Source organism: Microcaecilia unicolor, chromosome 2, assembly GCF_901765095.1.
Source record: "Microcaecilia unicolor chromosome 2, aMicUni1.1, whole genome shotgun sequence".
Lineage (NCBI taxonomy): Eukaryota > Metazoa > Chordata > Amphibia > Gymnophiona > Siphonopidae > Microcaecilia > Microcaecilia unicolor.
Genome location: NC_044032.1, coordinates 343,754,981 through 343,774,798, shown reverse-complemented (window position 1 = coordinate 343,774,798; position 19,818 = coordinate 343,754,981). Strand labels below are relative to the sequence as shown.

The window sequence follows — 19,818 nt, the reverse complement described above, 5'->3', positions numbered from 1 at the left end:
TGTAAAAAAAAAAAAAAAATCCTTTATCCTCCACCTTTTAAGACACTGCCTATCCAGCTGGATGGTAATAGCACAAGTAAAGCAAGTTAGATCCAGTGAACACTAACTCAAAATAACCTGTTCTTTAGCTGGGGTCTAGTATTGCCATACTGAAAATACCATGCCTCTGTGGTTATGTTCCACTAATAAGTTAAATGATTAACTGGCTTTCTTAAAAGGATTATATAACCTTTGGATGCATAACTAGGAACAAAAACACACACTTATTTATGCAATATCACAATTCCTCATGTAAAGTCACAAAACAACATGTTAGGGTGGATAGTGTTCACAATGAGCTCCTTTTATTATCGACCAGATAGAAGAGAGAAGAGTTTTCAGTTTTGGCATAGTATAAGTCATCACAAAAAGAAAACATAAGAAAAATAATGGACTGCATTAGGGGCTTATAGCCCATTTAGTTATGTTTAAACAAAAGAGATCTGCATGAAACAAAATAATTATTTTTATTTTGACTTATAAAACTCACTTGTCCCTGAAACAGGCTCAAAAACAGAATAACCCATTTGTGTATCTAAAATGTAAATTTATAGAAAAGAGATGAAGTGAATATGTGATTCCATGTGCCTCAATGAAAGGAGAGTTTAATTCTACTTCCATTTAATTTCAGTATATTCCATCATTATAACACCAGGCTTCCCAAGGCAGATTACAACAACAGTTAAGATGAACAGAGAATATCTTCACTGAAATTTGGCAATCAGTATTGTATAGAACATTGAAGAACAATGAGCACAAAATACAGAGTTTATAACTGCTATTTCTACCAGTTACAATAAATTTTTAAGCTGTTTTAGTGATATTCAATTTTTATTTCATGATATTTATATCTACATATGGGGAAACTTTCAAATAAATTAAAAAGCTGTAAAATAAGTAAAAATAAATATTTTTCCTCCACCTTTTAAAGGCACTGCTTATCCAACTGGAACAGCTTTTGACTTTTTACAGGTGGACCACATAGAGCTGCCAAGGGGTCCCGATTTTTGAGAGGGAGATTTTAGTACATGCCCCAGCCCTGCCTAGTCTGCCTTTGCTCCGCCCATTCTACCATATGTCATCTTTTTCTTTTGATGCAGGCATAGGAAAAAAAGATTTTAAATGCTCCCAGGTTTCAACCCAATTCATATTTAATGTGGGAAATAAATTATATAAATAAGTAAATAAATAAATAGAAACTCTGAATGTTGAGCACCTGATTCTCACATGATGTCTGTTTTAGAGGCTCTTTACCTTGAAAGAAAAAAAAATATCTGCACAAATATTACAGTGCCTTTATAGACTGTTAAAGAAGATCAAAACAGACAGGTTTACTTATCAAGGAGTTCCCAGTTGAAATTTGACAAAATTTGGCTACTTGTTCCCACGTTTTATGAAATACCGGTAAAGAATTGGTACATTCAGCTAGTATTTTTTCATATTTAAAAGTCATACAAACAGTAGCCCACCAAAAGCAAAAAGAAACCAGTTTATGATTTTTCCAATTTTTTTATAATAGTAGAGATTGCTACCGCTAATAGTGCATCAAATAATTTATAGTTACACTTAACTCCTGCTTGTTTCAACCCTGCAGAACGAAAAACTATAACATGGAATGAAAGAGGGAGATTCAAATGAAAGATAGCACAGATTCTGTCCCAAACTGATAACCAGAATCCTGAAGATCCAGGCAAGAAAAACACATATGCTCTAATGTACCTATATCTCCATTACAAGACCAGCACAGATTTGAAGATGTAGAATCCACCTTATGTTGTTTAACTGGAGTCCATAATGCTTTATGTGAAAGTAAGAAAAGAGATTGCAATATAGGGGCAGAAGCAATAGGTTTAATAGATTTAATCCAAAACCGTTTCCATAACTTATCAGACATGGCATGATTAGTGTCCCTTGTGGCCTTGTCCATATATCTTGAAGAGCCACAATTTTCAAGTGACTAGATGGTAGGAGTACAGAATAAAATTGTGAGGCTATTCCCTTTGTTTTAGTTATAGAGTCAAATATATGAAAAATGCCAGGGTTTAATTGTGCATTATAATACTTCCTCAGCCATTTGGCAAGTGCAGACTTCAATTGTAAATACCTAAAATATTGAGTATTAGGCAGGTGAAATTTTTGCATTAGCTCTTTAAAAGAGATAATATTAGTGCCCAATTGTACAATATATTCCACAGGAAATCCACTCCTTCCAAATAAAAGAAGAAGAACCAATTTTTATGTGAGCATGGCTCCAAAGTGATACCATCTGAGAAGAGGACATGGACATTTCACATGTAGAATCTAAAAAAAATAAGAGCCTTACGAGTGTCATAAATAATGGGCCATGAGGTAACTACGGCGGAAGATGACAATAAAGGTAGAAAGTCTAATGAAAGAGGATGAGCCATCTTTTGTTCCAAAAGAAGTCATGCAGGAGCAGGCGCACTAGAACAATTAAGCCATGCTACTACTCCTTTTAGTAAAAATGCCTGTTGATATAAAAAGAAGTGTGGCAATTTCAAACCTCCTAAATGGCATGGCATACGTAATTTAGATAATTAAATTCTAGCAGGCTTATTTTTCCATAGAAAAGAAGAAATTATCTAAAACCTTAAAAAAGGACTTAGGAAATTGGAATGGAAGCAAACTCATTATATACAGAATATGTGGAGCAATGACCATTTTTATAGTCTCAATTCTCCCCCACCAACTAAGATGCAAGGGAGACCATATAGTACAGGTGTCTCGAGTATTTTTCAAAAGTAAATCCATATTGATTTTGATTGTGTCTTCCCAAGAGACCCCAAAAAAGACTCCTAGGTATTTAATTTGAGTTGGACACCATCTTATAGGGAAGGCTGTTATTTGTGATTTATTACAACGTATATTAAAGGGCATTAATTCAGTTTTTGATCAATTAACTTTATATCCAGAAAGAGAACCAAAGTGTTCCAACAAACTGGTTAGAAAAGGAAGAGATGTTTCTGGATTAGAGATATGCAACAGGATATCATCTGCATATGCACGTAGTTGTTTGCATATGTGCCCCTTCGTGTTCAGTAATATATTTTTCCAAAATAACAGGATCAGTAAAAATTTTTGTGATTTCAAGGTGCGTCACCTTCATGCGAGCAGTGCTTAAAAGACCAAATCGGGCATTCAAAGCCCTCAGGCGAGAATGAAGATTTAGAAATGTCCTTCAAAGATCCACTGTATTTTTGGTGAAGTCCAGTAATAATTGAAGGTGATTACCATTCCACTTAATGTTCTGTTGCCTCTTAGCAAGTTGCAGAATTTCGGAGACTTGAGGAAAACAAAGGATTTTCATTATAATAGGGTGTGGTGTTTTCCCGCCAGAAAATGACCAGATGGAATTCTGTGTGCTCTTTCTATTTCAAAAGAATGCTGAAAAGAGATCTTCAGTAGCTTTGGGATAAATTCCTCAAGAAATTTAATGGGATTTTCCCCCTCTGAATGCTCCGGAAGACCTAGCAGACGGATATTGTTCCGACACTGTCGATTCCCTGCGTCGTCCATGGCTAGTTGTATATCCTGCACCATTTTAGTAGCACGTTGAAATACTAGGGCCTGATGTCCCATGCAGCTAAGGCGTTGTTCTAATTGATCCATTCTTCCTTCAAACAAATCAAGACGCGCATTGATGCGATCCACCTCTGCCTTGATAAATTTTACATCTGAAGAATTCTCAGAGAGCATTCCAGTTATTGAGGTAAGTAGCTCCGTTATTAAAGCAAAAGTAGCAACGACGTCAGGCTTGTCTCTTGTAACTTTCTCCGGCGATGATAGATCCGGTTTTGATTGTTTAGAGCGGGAACTCATTGTAAGAGTCAACTCACTCTTCGATTGTTTGCTAGTAGCCATTAATGAAGCGTTATTAAGCAAATATATACTTCTTACTTGTCGAAAAAGAAGGTTAAATCATGTTATTAAGCCGGGAGGTGAGGAGCTCCTTAATCATGGTGCCATTCTTTAACCGCTCTCTAGTGCCCCCCCCCCCCCCCCCCCCCGTTTATTACTACTATTTAAAAGAGCGATACGGAATAAAGAGGGCAGAGCTACCTTCATGCAGAATTCCAGAGTCAGTCTAAATGTGTCAACATTTTCTAGTTCTGTGGTATATATTTATTTCTTCTTCAAGTCTGTTTGGTTGTAAAAGGCATGTATTTTTTTTTTGGGGGGGGGGGGGGTTAATCTTTGTCTCCCAGCTGAGTGGTTCAACAGTTTGCTATAACCTGTGTTATGACTTCACTTATTTTACCTCTTTGAGTCCTACTGATCTGTACATCTGCTGTGTTATTTTGGTGAGTGGAAACAGACTGGTGGGCTTATAGGGAAGGAGGGGAAGAGTTCTTGGAGTATGTCCTCTATAAATGTTTCTATTGTGCCATGTTGGATGGTTTAACTGGGTGTTTATTTTTTTTGTTGTTCTATATGAAGCTTATCAACCAACATGTGCATTGAATAAAGATTATAAAAACCCGGGTTAACTCAGGGTCCACCCAAAATAACAGGTCTGGCTATGCTCCTGCTGTATTAGTGCTGTTTTTACCAGCTACAATATTTTTAAAGTTGTTTTAGTAATATTCAATTTTATTTAATGATATTGATATCGGGAAGCCTTCAAATAAATGAAAAAGCTGCCAAATAAGTAAAAAAAAAAAAAAAAAAAGCAAACCTTTTGTCAATCCAACTAGAATTGCTTTTGACTTTTTAAAGATGAAACCACACATAGTGGGCAGTCCGTTCTTTCTAATAATCTTCGGCTATCTATTGTATATTGGGTGAAGGAAAATGGCGTCAAGTTTCGACCTCCTTGGCTTCAACCCATAACCCCCGTCTTCTGTTCTCAATCTAACCTCCTTGATTGACGCACAGTTTCGGGAGGACGTTCCTTTTCAACCGTTGACAATGATTGGTTGAATCGAGTTTAACCTTTCCGATTCCTTCCTGGTTCAGTGACCACTAGCACAGGGTGGTGGTGGTAGGGCCAGCGAATTGCGCTATAATTACAAGAGCCGTGGTCACACTCAGCTCGAGTCCGTTATCATATCAGGCTCCTGGAATGAGCCAAGAAGACTGAACACACAACTAGGAAAGAAAACGCCTTGGTCAGCTGTACTATCACATTCTGCTCCCGGCGGGGGTAGCGCGTGCAGTGCACCATGTTCCGCATGGAAGGCCTCGGGCCCAAGCTAGACCCAGAAGAGATGAAGAAAAAGATGCGAGAAGACGTGCTGAAATCCGTTCGCAACTTTTGCATCTACGTGGCGCTCCTGAGAGTCAGTAAGTGAAGGGGGGGCTCAATTCTAGGACCAACGGCCCTGTGACATTTCTTCACCACCCTTCCCTTCCTCTCTTGTAATTCGGCCCGTTGGAGCGTCGGGGTCGAAAAAACTGGGCTCAGACAGACGCAGGCTTGATAGCGCCCCAGCAAGCGGCACGCTGATGTCCTCTAAGTTTCCTGGTATTTTTGGAAACTATCTCGGGGAGGAGTCCAAAACATTTTGCCAAGAACCATGCACTGTTCTTTTGGGAGGCAAAGTGGCCGGTATAGCCAAGCCAGCTCTTGTGCTCTTAAAAATTTGGTACTTTAGTTTTTTTTTTTTTTTTTTTAATATAAAATGCTTATGGCATATCGCAGTTTGATATGGGGGAAGTGACCTCCACTAAACCAATAGTGGGTTTAAGTATAAGTACACGGTTTGATGATGTTTTGATAATTAAAAAGATTAAATTGAAAAACGGTATGTTTTTACAAAGAACTAGTGAAGTGCATTTGTTAGCAGAATATCGCAGTTTGAGCCAGAAGCGTTTATTGGGCGGGTCAGTCGCTTTTTCTCCCCCACTTAGCTGTAGTATGTACACAATAGAGAATGACACGGGGACAGAGTTTGGCTCTGTCTCCTCCCCGTTCCTGCAGGCCTTGCTCCATCCCCATGGGCTCTGTCCACATCTATAGAAACCTGGAACAATTATGATTTTATATTTAAACTAGCCGTTAAGCCCGTTTAAAACAGGTAAGTATTGGTATGGGGGTTTTCCAAGGACCCCTCCCCCCCACCTCGCCGCTGCAAGGCCCCCCTGCCCTCCCTCTTTCCCTCCCAGCTCCAAGGACCCATTTCCTCCCAGCTCCAAGGGCCCCCCCTCCTTCTGACCTCCCATGTCCAGCACCCTCCCTCCTTCCCTGCCAGCTCCAAGGGCCCTCTGTCCCTCCCCCTCCCAGCTCCAAGGCGTCCCTCCTTTTGATACCTCACATGTCCAGCATTTCTCCTGCCCTCCCCTCCCTTCCCCCCCCCCCGAGTTGCCGCGGCTACCCCTCCACCCGGGCCGGGCCCTCTGTTCGCCACTGAACTTACAGTGCCAAAACCGCAGCAGACAGATCAGCTGAGCTTCCGTCGGCCTTCCTTCTCTGCCTGTGTCCCGCCCTCGTGTGACATAACGTCGGCGAGGGTGGGACACAGGCAGGGAAGGAAGGCAGACGGGAGCTCAGCTGATCTGCCTGCTGCGTTTTCGGCGCTGTAAGTTCAATAGCGAAGAGGGCCCGGGCTGGGTGGAGGGGGGGCAGCGGCAGCAACTCCAGGTGGGGGGAGCGGTAGTGATCTCGGCGGTTCCCTCCCTCCCGTTCACGCAGTTTCCCTCTCTGTCCCGCCCCTGTCATCACGTATTGACGTGGGGGCGGGACAGAGAGGGAAGTCTCTACTGCAAGTTTGCGGGTGAGTACGGTCACTCGGAATTTATATGTTTGATCTTTTTATTAAAGTATAAAACGGAACAATGTGCTGGGCACCTATTGTGTATAAGTTAACAATAACAGCCAGCGTCTTTAATAACCCTCCTCATCACCACCCTCTACCCTTCCAGCCCCAACAATAACTGATTTCTACTACCCCAATCCACCCTTTTAAAATGTCTAGGTGTACAAAGTACAACCCGTTTTGTATGCCTTAGAGGGGAGAAATATGCCCTGTGAAGCACTGATTGTTGCCTTCTTCATTCAGATTTAAAAATCTCAGGAATCAGTCTAGCTCTCCTGTCTTCCACAGTCCTTTCTGCAATAGAAGATGGCTTCTTAGAAGATGTGCTGGTAGCAGCAAAGTTTGCAAGTTGTGGCCAGCATGTTTGCTTGTTTTTCCAAAAAATCAAAATATTATCTGCATTACTCAAACATAAATTATAGTCCAGTTAATTAACAGGCTTCAAAGTAAAAAATGACACAGGGACAAAATTTGTCCCCATCCCCTCAGTTACTGCGGGTCCCCGTGTCATTCTCTAGTACACAATGGAAGGTGATAGTGTCTTTTTTTAAGGTGACGGGAATTCATTAAGTCTAGCTGATTTAAATCTTAATTTTTGAATATTCTGCTTGTGAACTCAAATTCTATTGAAGCCATGTGCTTTCAGGTACAGTAAGCATTCTGTATCTGGAGGGCTCACAGGTTGTGTGTACCCGAGACATATGGCGGGTTAAGTGACTTGTTGAAGATCACAAGGAGCCACAGTGGGATTTGAACAAGGTTAGATTGAGAGAGGCTCTTGGCGTCTCCTATCTAGCCCATTATTTGGGCTGAAGCCAGTACACGGAGCTTTCCGGCAGTAGGTGAAAATTGCCACCATTTTAGCTCACCCAAAACAATAGCAAAAGTTTTTTAGAAATAAGGAACAGTTTATACTTGGTCCCTCTGTAAAAATTCTGAAACTGCTCCAGTTGGATAGTTACTGCCTTAAAGAAAAAAATCTTTTATCTTACACTTTTTACTAATTTGAAAGCTTCCCATAACTAGATATCGAATTTTATTTCGTGACATCTATATCACTAAAACAGCTTAAAAATGATTGTAGCTGGTAGAAATAGCAGTAATAAATGCTGTATTTGGAGATCAGTTTTCTGCGCTGTTCTATAGAATACAGTAATACATGGCCGAATTTAAGTGAGGACATCCTGTTTCCTGATAGGTTCATCTTAACTGTTGTAATCTGCCTTGGGAAGTCTGGTGTTATAAAGATGGAATGTATTGTAATAAAATGGAAGTAAAATTAAACTCTCCTTTTCACTGGGGCACATGGAATCATATCTTTTTGTAGCAGTTTACAATTTAGATATACAAATGGATTATTCTGTCTAGAGTTTGTTTCGGGGATAAAATGGTTTTATAAGAAAATTGAATACAAATTTTGTTTAATGCATTGCAGATCTCTCATTTGTTTAACAAAATGTGCTGTAAGCCCCAATTCAGTCCATTGGCTTTCTTATATTTTGTTCTTGTGCTGACTTATACTGTGCCAAAACTGAAAACTCTTAGCTCTATTATCTGGTCGATAATAAAATAAGCTCATTGTGAACACTATCCACCCTAAAAGGTGTTTTTTTGGCTGTACATGAGGAATTTTGATATTGAATAAATAAGTGTGTTTGTGTTCCTAGTCATGCATCCAAAGGTTATATAGAGGTATATTAGCCCTATAGTCCTTTCAAGAAAGCCAGTTAATTGTTTAACTTATTAGTGGAACATAACCACAAAGGCGCAGTATGATTGCATTTTCAATATGGCAATACTAGAGCCCAGCAAAGGAACAGGTTATTTTATATTGGTCTTCAGTAGACCAAACTTGCTTTCCTTATGCCATCACCATCCAACTTGACAGGCAGTATCTTAAAAGGTGGAGGATAAAGGATTTATTTTTTTGACACTTGTATATCCCATATTATCCCAACCAAACTCAGGTTCAATGTGGCTTACGTTTGAAAATACAGGGAGACTGACTAATCGAATTTAGTAACATCATGGTAGCAAGTAGATGCGTATGTCTGAAGCATTTAACAAAGTTGAGATTAGCATATATACCCAACTGGGCATTTGTCGTTCCTTTAATGATGCCGCATGTTCCATATCATCATGCTGATCAGTCCATAGACTGGTGGGTTGTGTCCATCTACCAGCAGGTGGAGATAGAGAGCAATCCTTTTGCCTCCCTATATGTGGTCATGTGCTGCCGGAAACTCCCCAGTATGTTCTCTATCTCAGCAGGTGGTGGTCACACACAGCAGCAGCTCTGGCTAGGCCTCCAAGCCTAATTTTTAGGTTTTGTTGAGTGCCTGGGGTTGAGGGCTCTTCTTGAGCAAGTGCAAACCTGGTGGCGCCAGGTCCCTCCTTTTCTCCCCCCTCCCGCTGGCTCCGTTAAAAAAAAAAAAAAATTTGGATGTACTTAAAGGGTGTTTATTTCGACGTTTATTTAAACGTTTATTGCAGCTACTCACTGGGACACCAGGTCGTTACAGCTCGGAGCGAGAAGCAGGTAATTTTTACCTTTTTATAGCGGGCAGGGGGTTCCCCGATTGATCTCCACGTGGCCTATGGCGTCGGAGGGCGAGGGCGCGAAGAATCGCTCCCCGGACCGCGTGTGCGCTTCTAGCGGGGATGCGGGGGTTTTAAAGTCTGATTCGCCCTTGTTGGGTGTCAGTTTGGAGGCCGGTCAGTGTCCCGGGTCTTCCTCCGGCGCGGCGGTTTTTCCCGCCATAAACGCCCATCCCCCGCTGCTCGCCTCCGCCATCTTGGCCGGCCACTCTGCTTGGACGGCTTCTTCTTGGGCCGCCCTTGAGCTGGGAGACGTTCATGCCATGGCCGCCCTTGATTTGGGCGACGGCAAAAAAACGGCTAAAGTTAAGCGCCGTTCTTCCTGCGCGGCTCCTTTGCGGAGTGTCATGCCGGACGCCATCTTGGATGCGCAGTATGGTTCTCCCCCGCTCTTGCGAGCGCCGGTTGAGGGTGCGTCTAGGGCTGTGGCCCAGGCTGCTGAATTGCACAGTCTGGGGGGTTTCTCCCCCGAGTTTATTTTGCTGCTGCATCAGGCCTTCCTTATGCAAAACGCTGCCCCTTCTCCCTTGTCCGATAAAGTGGTTGAGGCCCCCGGAAGTAAACGCCCTCGGGTGGATTCACAGGCCTTAGAGGACGCTATTTCCTCTGATGTAGATGAGGGCAGCTTATCTGAGTTCTCCCAACGGTCCTTTGGGGATTCCTTGGAGGAGACGGATTCCCGCTCGGATGGAGCGGATGACCCCTCTGCAGCACGGATCTTTCGCTCAGAGGGTTTGCCCAACCTGTTAATGCAGGCCATGAGCATTTTGAAGATTTCCTCTCCAGAGGACGTCTCTCCCTCAGCCCCTGTTGGCTCCGCCATTATGCTGGGGACGAAGCGCCCGCCTAGAACCTTCCACGTGCATGATGCCATGCACACCTTAATTTCGGCTCAATGGGATGTCCCGGAAGTGAGCCTCAAATGTCCCGCCTCTATCCTTTGCCTGAAAGTGAGCGTGAGGCCTTTATTTGGCCTACCGTGGATTCTTTAATCACTGCGGTGACTAAGAAAACGGCGTTGCCGGTGGAAGGTGGCACGGCACTAAAGGACGCCCAAGACAGAAGATTGGAAGCGGCTTTAAGGTCGTCCTTCGAGGCGGCTGCCTTAAGTTTGCAGGCCTCAGTTTGCGGCTCCTATGTGGCCAGGGCGTGCCTGACGATGGTGCAGCAGGCTTCCCCCTCGGATCCTTCCTTGAGGGCTGACTGGCCGGCCCTGGAATCGGGCTTGGCTTATTTGGCAGACTTACTGTATGATGTCTTGAGAGCCTCGGCTAAAGGCATGGCTCAGACAGTCTCTGCGCGGCGCTGGCTTTGGCTGAAACATTGGTCTGCGGACCACGCCTCTAAGTCCCGCCTGGCTAAGTTGCCTTTTAAAGGCAAGCTGCTCTTTGGGGTCGAGCTGGACAAAATCGTGACCGATCTCGGCACGTCTAAGGGCAAGAGGTTACCAGAGGTCAGGGCTCGGGCCAGTGCTCGCCCCGGTAACTCCAGAGGACGGTTTCAAGAAGCCCGTCGGTACCGCCCGGGCAAGTCGGGCTCCTCTACCCCCTCTTCCTTCAAAAGGAACTTCTCCCCCAAGCAGCATTCCTTTCACAGAGACCGCCGTCCCGGAGGTACGCCCTCCGGTCCTCCCCCAGGGTCTCGTACCCAATGACAGGGTCCTGGTCCATGGCCCAGTGCAGATTGGAGGACGCCTGTCCTCGTTTCTGGGCGATTGGACCAGAGTAACTTCAGACGCTTGGGTGCTGGAAGTCATCAGAGATGGCTACAAGTTAGAGTTCTGCCGACCCTTAAGAGACGGGTTTGTACTCTCTCCCTGCAAGTCTCCGGTCAAAGCTGTGGCAGTGCAGCAGACCTTGGACAACCTGATACGCCTGGGTGCGGTCGTTCCAGTGCCAGAAAATCAGATTGGCAAGGGACGTTACTCCATTTACTTTGTGGTACCAAAGAAAGGAGGTTCTGTCCGGCCTATCCTCGACCTCAAAGGGGTCAATCGGGCCTTGAAAGTGCGGCACTTTCGCATGGAGACTCTCCGCTCTTTTATAGCGGCAGTGAAGGCAGGAGAGTTCTTGGCTTCCTTGGACATCAAGGAAGCGTACCTGCATATTCCCATCTGGCCTCCTCAACGCTTTCTGCGTTTTGCAGTCCTGGGCCGACACTTCCAGTTCAGAGCCCTCCCTTTCGGGTTGGCTACTGCTCCGCGGACCTTCTCCAAAGTAATGGTGGTCATCGCGGCCTTCCTGCGAAAGGAAGGAGTACAAGTCCATCCTTATCTGGATGACTGGTTGATCCGAGCCCCCTCTTATGCAGAGTGCGGCAAAGCTGTGGACCGGGTAGTTGCTCTTTTGAGCTCCCTGGGGTGGATCATCAACTGGGAGAAGAGCCAGCTGCGCCCGACTCAGTCCCTGGAGTATCTGAGAGTTCGATTCGACACCCAAGTGGGCAGAGTGTTCCTGCCAGACAATCGGATTGTCAAACTTCAGGCTCAGGTGGACCAGTTCCTAGTAGCCTCTGCTCTTCGGGCTTGGGACTATGTGCAGCTGTTGGGCTCTATGACGGCCACGATGGAAGTAGTGCCCTGGGCCAGGGCTCATATGAGACCACTACAACTCTCTCTGCTGCAGCGCTGGACTCCGATGTCGGAGGATTATGCTGTGCGCCTTCCCTTGGTCCCGGCAGTGCGCAAGGCGTTGAGCTGGAGGATGCAGACAGACAAGTTGTCTGCAGGAATGCCTCTGGTGACCCCGGAGTGGATTGTCGTCACGACGGACGCCTCTTTGTCGGGCTGGGGAGCCCACTGCTTGGGAAGGACAGTGCAGGGGCTCTGGTCTCCTGCAGAGGCAAAGTGGTCTATCAACCTCCTGGAACTCAGAGCCATTCGGTTGGCACTTTTGGAGTTCATCCTGGTACTGGCGTTGAAGCCAGTACGGGTCCTGTCGGACAATGCCACGGCTGTGGCCTATGTCAACCGCCAGGGAGGTACCAAGAGCGCCCCTCTAGCCAAGGAGGCCATGAATCTATGCCAGTGGGCGGAAGCGAACCTGGAACAGCTGTCAGCGGCCCACATTGCCGGAGTCATGAATGTCAAGGCGGACTTTCTCAGTCGCCATACCTTGGAGCCCGGAGAGTGGCAGCTATCTGCTCAGGCGTTCTTGGACATCACGAAGCGCTGGGGCCAGCCGAGCCTAGATCTGATGGCGTCATCGGCCAATTGCCAAGTGCCGCGCTTTTTCAGCAGAGGACGGGACCCTCGATCCCTGGGAGTAGATGCTCTTCTCCAACAGTGGCCGACACAGGAGCTTCTCTATGTGTTCCCGCCCTGGCCCATGTTGGGCAGGGTGCTAGACCGGGTGGCAAAGCATCCGGGCCGGATAATCCTGGTGGGTCCGGACTGGCCCAGACGTCCCTGGTATGCGGACTTGATCAGGCTCTCAGTCGACGATCCTCTGCGGCTGCCAGTGGAGCAGGGCCTGTTACATCAGGGTCCAGTGGTGATGGAGGATCCCTCCCCCTTTGGTCTTACGGCCTGGCTATTGAGCGGCAGCGTCTGAGAAAGAAGGGCTTCTCAGACAAGGTCATCGCCACTATGCTGAGAGCGAGGAAGCGCTCTACTTCTGCTTACGCCAGGGTTTGGCGTACCTTTGCAGCGTGGTGTGAAGCAGGCTCACTTTCTCCCTTCACTGCTCCAATTTCTTCAGTGTTGGCGTTCCTGCAAGAAGGTCTGGAGAAAGGCCTGTCGCTCAGTTCCCTTAAAGTCCAGGTAGCGGCTCTGGCTTGCTTCAGGGGCCGCCTGAAGGGTGCTTCCCTGGCTTCGCAGCCAGATGTGGTGCGCTTTCTCAAGGGAGTTAATCACCTGCGCCCTCCTCTGCACTCAGTGGTGCCTGCGTGGAATCTCAACCTGGTGCTAAGAGCCTTGCAGAAGCCGCCTTTTGAACCCTTGTCTAGGGCATCTCTGAAAGACCTGACGTTGAAAGCAGTCTTTTTGGTGGCTATCACTTCAGCCAGAAGAGCTTCCGAGCTCCAGGCACTCTCATGTCGAGAGCCTTTTCTGCAGTTCACTGAGGCAGGAGTGACTATTCGCACAGTGCCTTCCTTCCTGCCCAAGATTGTTTCTCGCTTCCATGTGAATCAGCAGCTCTGTCTCCCTTCCTTTCGTAGGGAGGACTACCCAGAGGAATACTCTGCTCTCAAATATCTGGATGTGAGACGAGTCATCATCAGATACTTGGAAGTGACCAATGATTTCCGGAAGTCGGATCATCTGTTTGTCCTGTTTGCAGGTCCTCGTAAGGGTCTGCAGGCTGCTAAGCCTACAGTGGCAAGATGGGTCAAGGAAGCCATCGCAGCGGCTTATGTGGCCGCGGGGAAGGTGCCGCCTATCCAGCTGAAGGCTCACTCCACTAGAGCTCAGGCGGCCTCGATGGCAGAGGCCGGGTCCATCTCCTTGGAAGAGATTTGCAAGGCGGCAACTTGGGCATCGGCCCATACCTTCTCCAGGCATTACCGCTTGACTGTGGCTGCTCGGGTGGAGGCCCAGTTTGGAGCTTCAGTGTTGCGGTCAGGGATTTCAATGTCCCGCCCTGGGTGAGTACTGCTTCGGTACATCCCACCAGTCTATGGATTGATCAGCATGATGATATGGAAGGTAAAATTATGTATCATACCTGATAATTTTCTTTCCATTAATCATAGCTGATCAATCCATAGTCCCTCCCAGATATCTGTATTGTTTATATTCTGGTTGCATTTCAGGTTCAAGTTTAGTCTTCAGTTCCTGTTCAGGAGGACTTCGTGTTCAAGTTTTTCAATGGATTCTTCAAGAGTTGAGACGAATTTGTGTTACAGTGAGCTGCTGCATTCCTCTCCCCTCCGTTTTACGGGGCTGGATTGAGACATAAATTTCTGCTGGCGCTCCCTCCCGCTTCGTGCGGCTGTAGGGCAGCTTTGTACCCCTCCCGCTTCGGCGGTGTTAGGGTCAGTCAGCTCCTCCTGCGGTTGCAGGATAAGCCAGATCCCCCCGCAACGGCGGGGTGGTGTCCCTCCCTCGCTCCGCGGGGATGAGCTGGACGGATTCCCCTCCCCCACTTGTGTGGGGATGAGCTGGGTTAATTCCCCTCCCCCGTTTCGGCGGTGGTGAGCTGGGCAGAGTGTCCCTTTGTGGGTGTAATTCTGTAAGTGCTGAGTCCTGCGGATGGAGCTTGGATATCGACATACTGAGGAGTTTCCGGCAGCACATGACCACATATAGGGAGGCAAAAGGATTGCTCTCTATCTCCACCTGCTGGTAGATGGACACAACCCACCAGTCTATGGATTGATCAGCTATGATTAATGGAAAGAATTATCAGGTATGATACATAATTTTACCTTCAGAAATCATAGCCATAAGTATATTCAAACATTATCACATGCACACAGGCATCCATACATACACTGCAAAAGTAAACAACAACTTCTACAAAGTACTACAAAGTACATAAAAAACTTCCTCATTTCCATCTTCCAAAATTCTAGACAGCAGATGTTTTGGACTGCTTTGTGTCGTACTGATCTGTACAAGTCAGAAACAATACAGTTTATACCTAATTGTTCATCCACCCTTAGGATTTGCCTTTGGGTTTAAAAAAAATACCATGTGTATGTAAGGTCTGGATAAACAACTTAAAACAATCAAAGTTTAAAGTAAATGCCCCAAATATGTAATACTTGGTAGCAATAATGAAACAGTGATGGAATATTCATGTAGCAGGCAGCCTGAGCCAGCAGAATTATTTTCCACTGAGCATAATTAATTTTAACTTTGAACTTGGTGGCTAATAGTGTGCTGAACTATGGCATATGCAGACTAACTTTGGACAGAAAATATGCATTCAATCTCTGTGAATTAGTAGTAAAAAAAAAAAAAGTGCATTTTTATAATATAGCACTGCATTCCACAAAACATAATGAGCAAGTTCCAACATGCCATCTTTTTCTTTTGGTGTACACACAGGCAAAAAGATGTTAAATTCTCCCAGGTTTCAACGTGATTAATGTTGTTGAGCACCTGATTCTTATTACATGTCTGTTTTGGTGGCCTTTATTATGTGAAAACTACAGGGATTCCCTATAACCAGCCCTGCAAATGACTCGCTGACTTACAATTTAGAAGTAATTGCTACTCTAACCAATGAAACCAATACTTCCTCTGTACATCTGTATGCCACACAAGCCGACATGTTTAAAAATATAAGTGAGATCAACTAGAAATGCTACCAACAATAAAGAATTACAAAGTGGATAAAGCACCTCATAGGTTAGCTTGCTTTGTTTTGGGTGAACAGGGATGACTGCTGTGCAGAGGAGAGGGAAAGGGAGGCTAACCTCGTAGGCTTCAGCTGTCTTGATCTAACCTCCTTGGAGTTTGGTTCTCCACCCTCTACTCTAGCCATTAGACTACTGGGAGTAGTTTAGTTTATTGAAACTTGCTAAACCGCTTTAACTGACTGGGCAGGACAAAGCGGTGTACAATCTACAAAACACAGGAGGAAGGAAAAGAACTCCATTTTTCAATAGGAAAGAATAAAGCATTCACACAACACAGACTAGAAGAACAAAATAGCAGTGGGATATAGGTTGTCGCGGGAAGATAGTACTGACAATAAAACAAAATAAGGAGGGGAAGGGCAGGCAGCAATATGTGTCAACTCCAAAAGCTAGTATAAAAAAAAAAGGGCAGGATTAACTCCTTCTAGGCAGTCATTCTGGATCCTCCATCATAATATAAAATACATTTTTTTTTAATGCACGCACATAAGTTTTGGGCTTGGTGGCTTTGAATAGAGGGGAAAACAGGCATCTTTGGAGGGAGCACGTGATGAAGCTACAAAGTAGTAACTTTAAAACAAATCGGAGCTTTTTTGAAATGGTTTCAGTGACAAACCCATCCATTTCTGGTTTACATAAGGCCCTGTGGGCGAGAACGGTTCCCAAAAACCTGACTCAATTGAGAGAGCGGTGGGAAAAAGACCTAGGAGTTAGTCTAGCGACATGGGACATTAATAGGCAGTTGAAAGGAATACCAAAAGTGATTAGTGGTGCACAATATAGGGAATGTGACTTCCGTTTCATACATCGAGCTTATATGACTCAAGTACAACTAGCAAAGTTTGGGGGGACACAGACGTCGTTGTGCAGGCGCTGTGGCAGTGCGGAAAATACCTTCTATCATGGTTTCTGGGGCTGTAGGAAAATTAAAATGTACTGGGGGAAAATAACTAATTACCTGTCAAAATTACTGGGTCACCAGATAGCGGGCAAACCCAAGCAGTTGCTGTTGAACCTACCAGGACCAGTTGGGGCAGTGACACCTCAGGGGACATTGCTATTTCGCAAACTTACCTTGCTGGCGAAAAAATGTATCTTGCAATACTGGGCGTCTGATACGGGACCAAAATATTGGCACTGGCGAAATTTAATTCACCAGTTGATGATGTGGGAAGTAAAAGAAGCTAAACATGGACCCAAACGGATAATTGCATTTCTAAAACTCTGGGGTGCATACATAGATTCTCTGACCCATAGGGGGAGAAGTTTAGTCCTTAATGTACTGTAATGGTTGGAAGTTGGTTAGAATGCTATCAGACATGAGCGGAGAAGGGGGGGGGGGGGATGTGAGGGGGTGGAGGGGGTTTATAAGGGAAGAATAAAGGAGTCATTGGGGAGATGGAATCCATTGGGACAAAGAACAGTTTAAGGGAATGTAATGTTTATCATATTAATATTGTCATCAATAAGAACCATAAATGTTCAAATTATAGGACTCATAGAATTGTCTGGGGATGGTCTGGGAGACCAGACACCCCCATCTATGTCCTAGGCATGTTGTGGTCCTAGTGCTGGATATTGCTTTTGTCCTGTATTTATTAATGTATGTAAGTCTATGACTTCGTAAAAGAGGAAGAGGGATACTATGTAATAGAAAAGATGAACATCTGGCAAAAGTTAAAGGTTGTATTACTTTATTCAATAACAATTGTTTAAACATAAAACGAATCAGAGAAAAGTTTTCTTCACTCAACGTGTAATTAAACTCTGGAATTCGTTGCCAGAGAATGTAGTAAAAGCAGTTAGCTTAACGGGGTTTAAAAAAGGTTTGGCTGGCTTCCTAAAGGAAAAGTCCATAGACCATTATTAAAATGGATTTGGGGAAAATCCACTGCTTATTTCTAGGATAAGCAAGATAAAATGTATTGTACTTTTTTAGGATCTTGCCAGGTACTTGTGACCTAGATTGGCCACTGTTAGAAACAGGATGCTGGGCTTGATGTACCTTCGACCTGTCCCAGTATGGTAATACTTATGTAAGTTCTACTTTTGCATGTATTGCTGAATGTAGTCTAATAAGTACTAGCTATGAAAAGTTTGGTCACTTAAGTTTTCCATTTCAGGTTTAATATAGATTTTTCTCATCTGCATTTGAAAGCTAATTGTTCTTAATAAAAATAAAAACAGCTCGAGCATGATATTTGTTTACATTTTGACTTTTTTTTTTTTTCCCCAGCTCCCTTCATATTAAAGAAGTTGGACAGTATCTGAAAACTGGCTCAATGTAAAAAGGAATAGTGGCTGTATTCTGTTTTCGTTTTGCATATTTGCAAACTGTGAATACCAGAGGCTTCAACTCTTGAAAGGACACAAATGTTTTGGGTTTTATCTGAATAGTAGCGTACCTGGAAGCTTGAGACCAGTCATGGTTCTGAAGGTAATCGAGCTGCTTGTTTAAAGATCAGTTTTCCAGACTTGTTTATATGATGCCGCCTCTCGTCTGAACTTTACAGAAATTCTGAATTACACGGATGCTAACCCTGTATTGTAAGTCATGCTACTTAGTTTTGTGCAGCTTTCCCCAGTTAACTACTGTGGTAATGCTGTTTATAAAGCTATTTCTGAAACATCTCTGCTGTGGTTACTATCTCAGTAGTAACTCATCAAAAAACATAAGAAATTCATATGACCATTTTCTGTATTAAAGCTGGATTATTGAACCTGGTGTGCTGTCTTTTTCAATTAGAATATTGTTACTTAAATTTAAACTTGCATACACTGTCTTACTGTTCATGGATCATTCAAAGTGGTTTTCAGTAATAAGTGATGAAGATTCCCCCACCCCCTCGTTCCCACAACCAACAGAAAACAGGTTTAAAATACAATTGATAAATGTTTATATTTTTAAATTTCTAAACCACACAATCTGCCATTCTAGGCAGTGTGCATTATTACATACAAATCATTACTACACAAAATATAAAAAGCACAGTTCACATAAACTGAAGGCTGGATACTGTGCAGGTGTATTTTCAAAGCACTTACACTTACAAAGTTACATAGTACCTTAGACCCTATTTATAGGCTTCTGCTTATCTCCCCATTACGATAAAGAGCTTGGTTACAACCCATAAGAAAGGCCGTCTCCAACTGTTGGATCCACAGCTGCTGTTTGCTCTGAGTCCTCCTCACTGGAATGCAGGTAAGAAAACATCTTGTAGTCGTTGCAGGAACAGTGATGTTTGTTTTATAAGCTGAGAAATGATGACAGGACTATTAGCTCAGTTGTAGTGATAACATAAGACCCAGATTATCCTTGAAGCTACCAGTTATATACAGTTCTGGCTGTAGTACCTGGTCTACAGTGACCCCCTTGTTCTGGACCTTCTGACCATGTAGACCACAAGGACAGTGAGTTTGCACCATTAAGGGTGAAATTCCTAGACTCCGAATAGTCTAGTGACATGGATGCTTTGGCTCTGAGTATACTTGTTCTTGGGATCCTCGTGCACAATGGCAGACCTTGGGTTCTTTCCTGCATGAGTATACAGGCACATTCCTTTCAAGGGTTAGCATTTCTCCCCTTGTTCTAACTGTGGCCCCAGATACCTGTCTGAGGGGTAGTAGGATCAGATATCTGGTTATTTAGGACTGGGCCCAGGAGAGTTTTGTGGTAGCAGGTACCCTCTTCTCTCAAGCAAAACATGGCATTGTGGCCTTTGAGAACAGAAATTCATGATCTCGCTGCTAGTTCCAACAATAGCTCCATATTTTTGACCTTCCTAAGAATGGTCCTTGTGTATATCTCATTCCTGGATTAGTAACTGTGATCAGATTTTCAGTAGCAGGCTGATTACCAGTAGACAATTAAAACCAACAATAGAAAAGCCTCCTACCCCCCCCCCCCTTTTTTTTTTTGTTACTGAATTTTATCTTCACGTTTCCCTCCCCTCCTAGTTCTCAAAATGCACCTTGATATCCAGCAATGGCAGCGATTAAAGTAGGCTGCCCTTATTCATGTCCTACCTGTGAATAAAAAGGAAGTTACCTTATGGAAGGTGGGATGTGGCAGAGGGAAGGCTCTGGAACCAGCCAGAGC

The 19,818-nt window shown here is 44.4% G+C and overlaps 1 protein-coding gene across 1 annotated transcript; it reads left to right on the top strand.

Moving 5' to 3' along the window:
• The first annotated feature begins 5,005 nt into the window (after positions 1–5,005).
• Positions 5,006–18,442, top strand: TOMM5 (translocase of outer mitochondrial membrane 5). Its single transcript, XM_030192458.1, has 2 exons — positions 5,006–5,343; positions 17,956–18,442. The coding sequence occupies exons 1-2, from the start codon at positions 5,223–5,225 to the stop codon at positions 17,988–17,990; spliced, it is 156 nt and encodes a 51-aa protein (XP_030048318.1). The 5' UTR covers positions 5,006–5,222; the 3' UTR covers positions 17,991–18,442.
• The last annotated feature ends 1,376 nt before the right edge of the window (positions 18,443–19,818 follow it).

Bases quoted from the DNA above. Each gene is read 5' to 3' on its own strand.
- TOMM5 (XM_030192458.1), top strand. From the start codon at position 5,223: ATGTTCCGCATGGAAGGCCTCGGGCCCAAGCTAGACCCAGAAGAGATG. The intron at 5,344-17,955 runs GTAAGTGAAGGG...TTTTTTCCCCAG, and splicing joins CGTGGCGCTCCTGAGAGTCA to CTCCCTTCATATTAAAGAAG.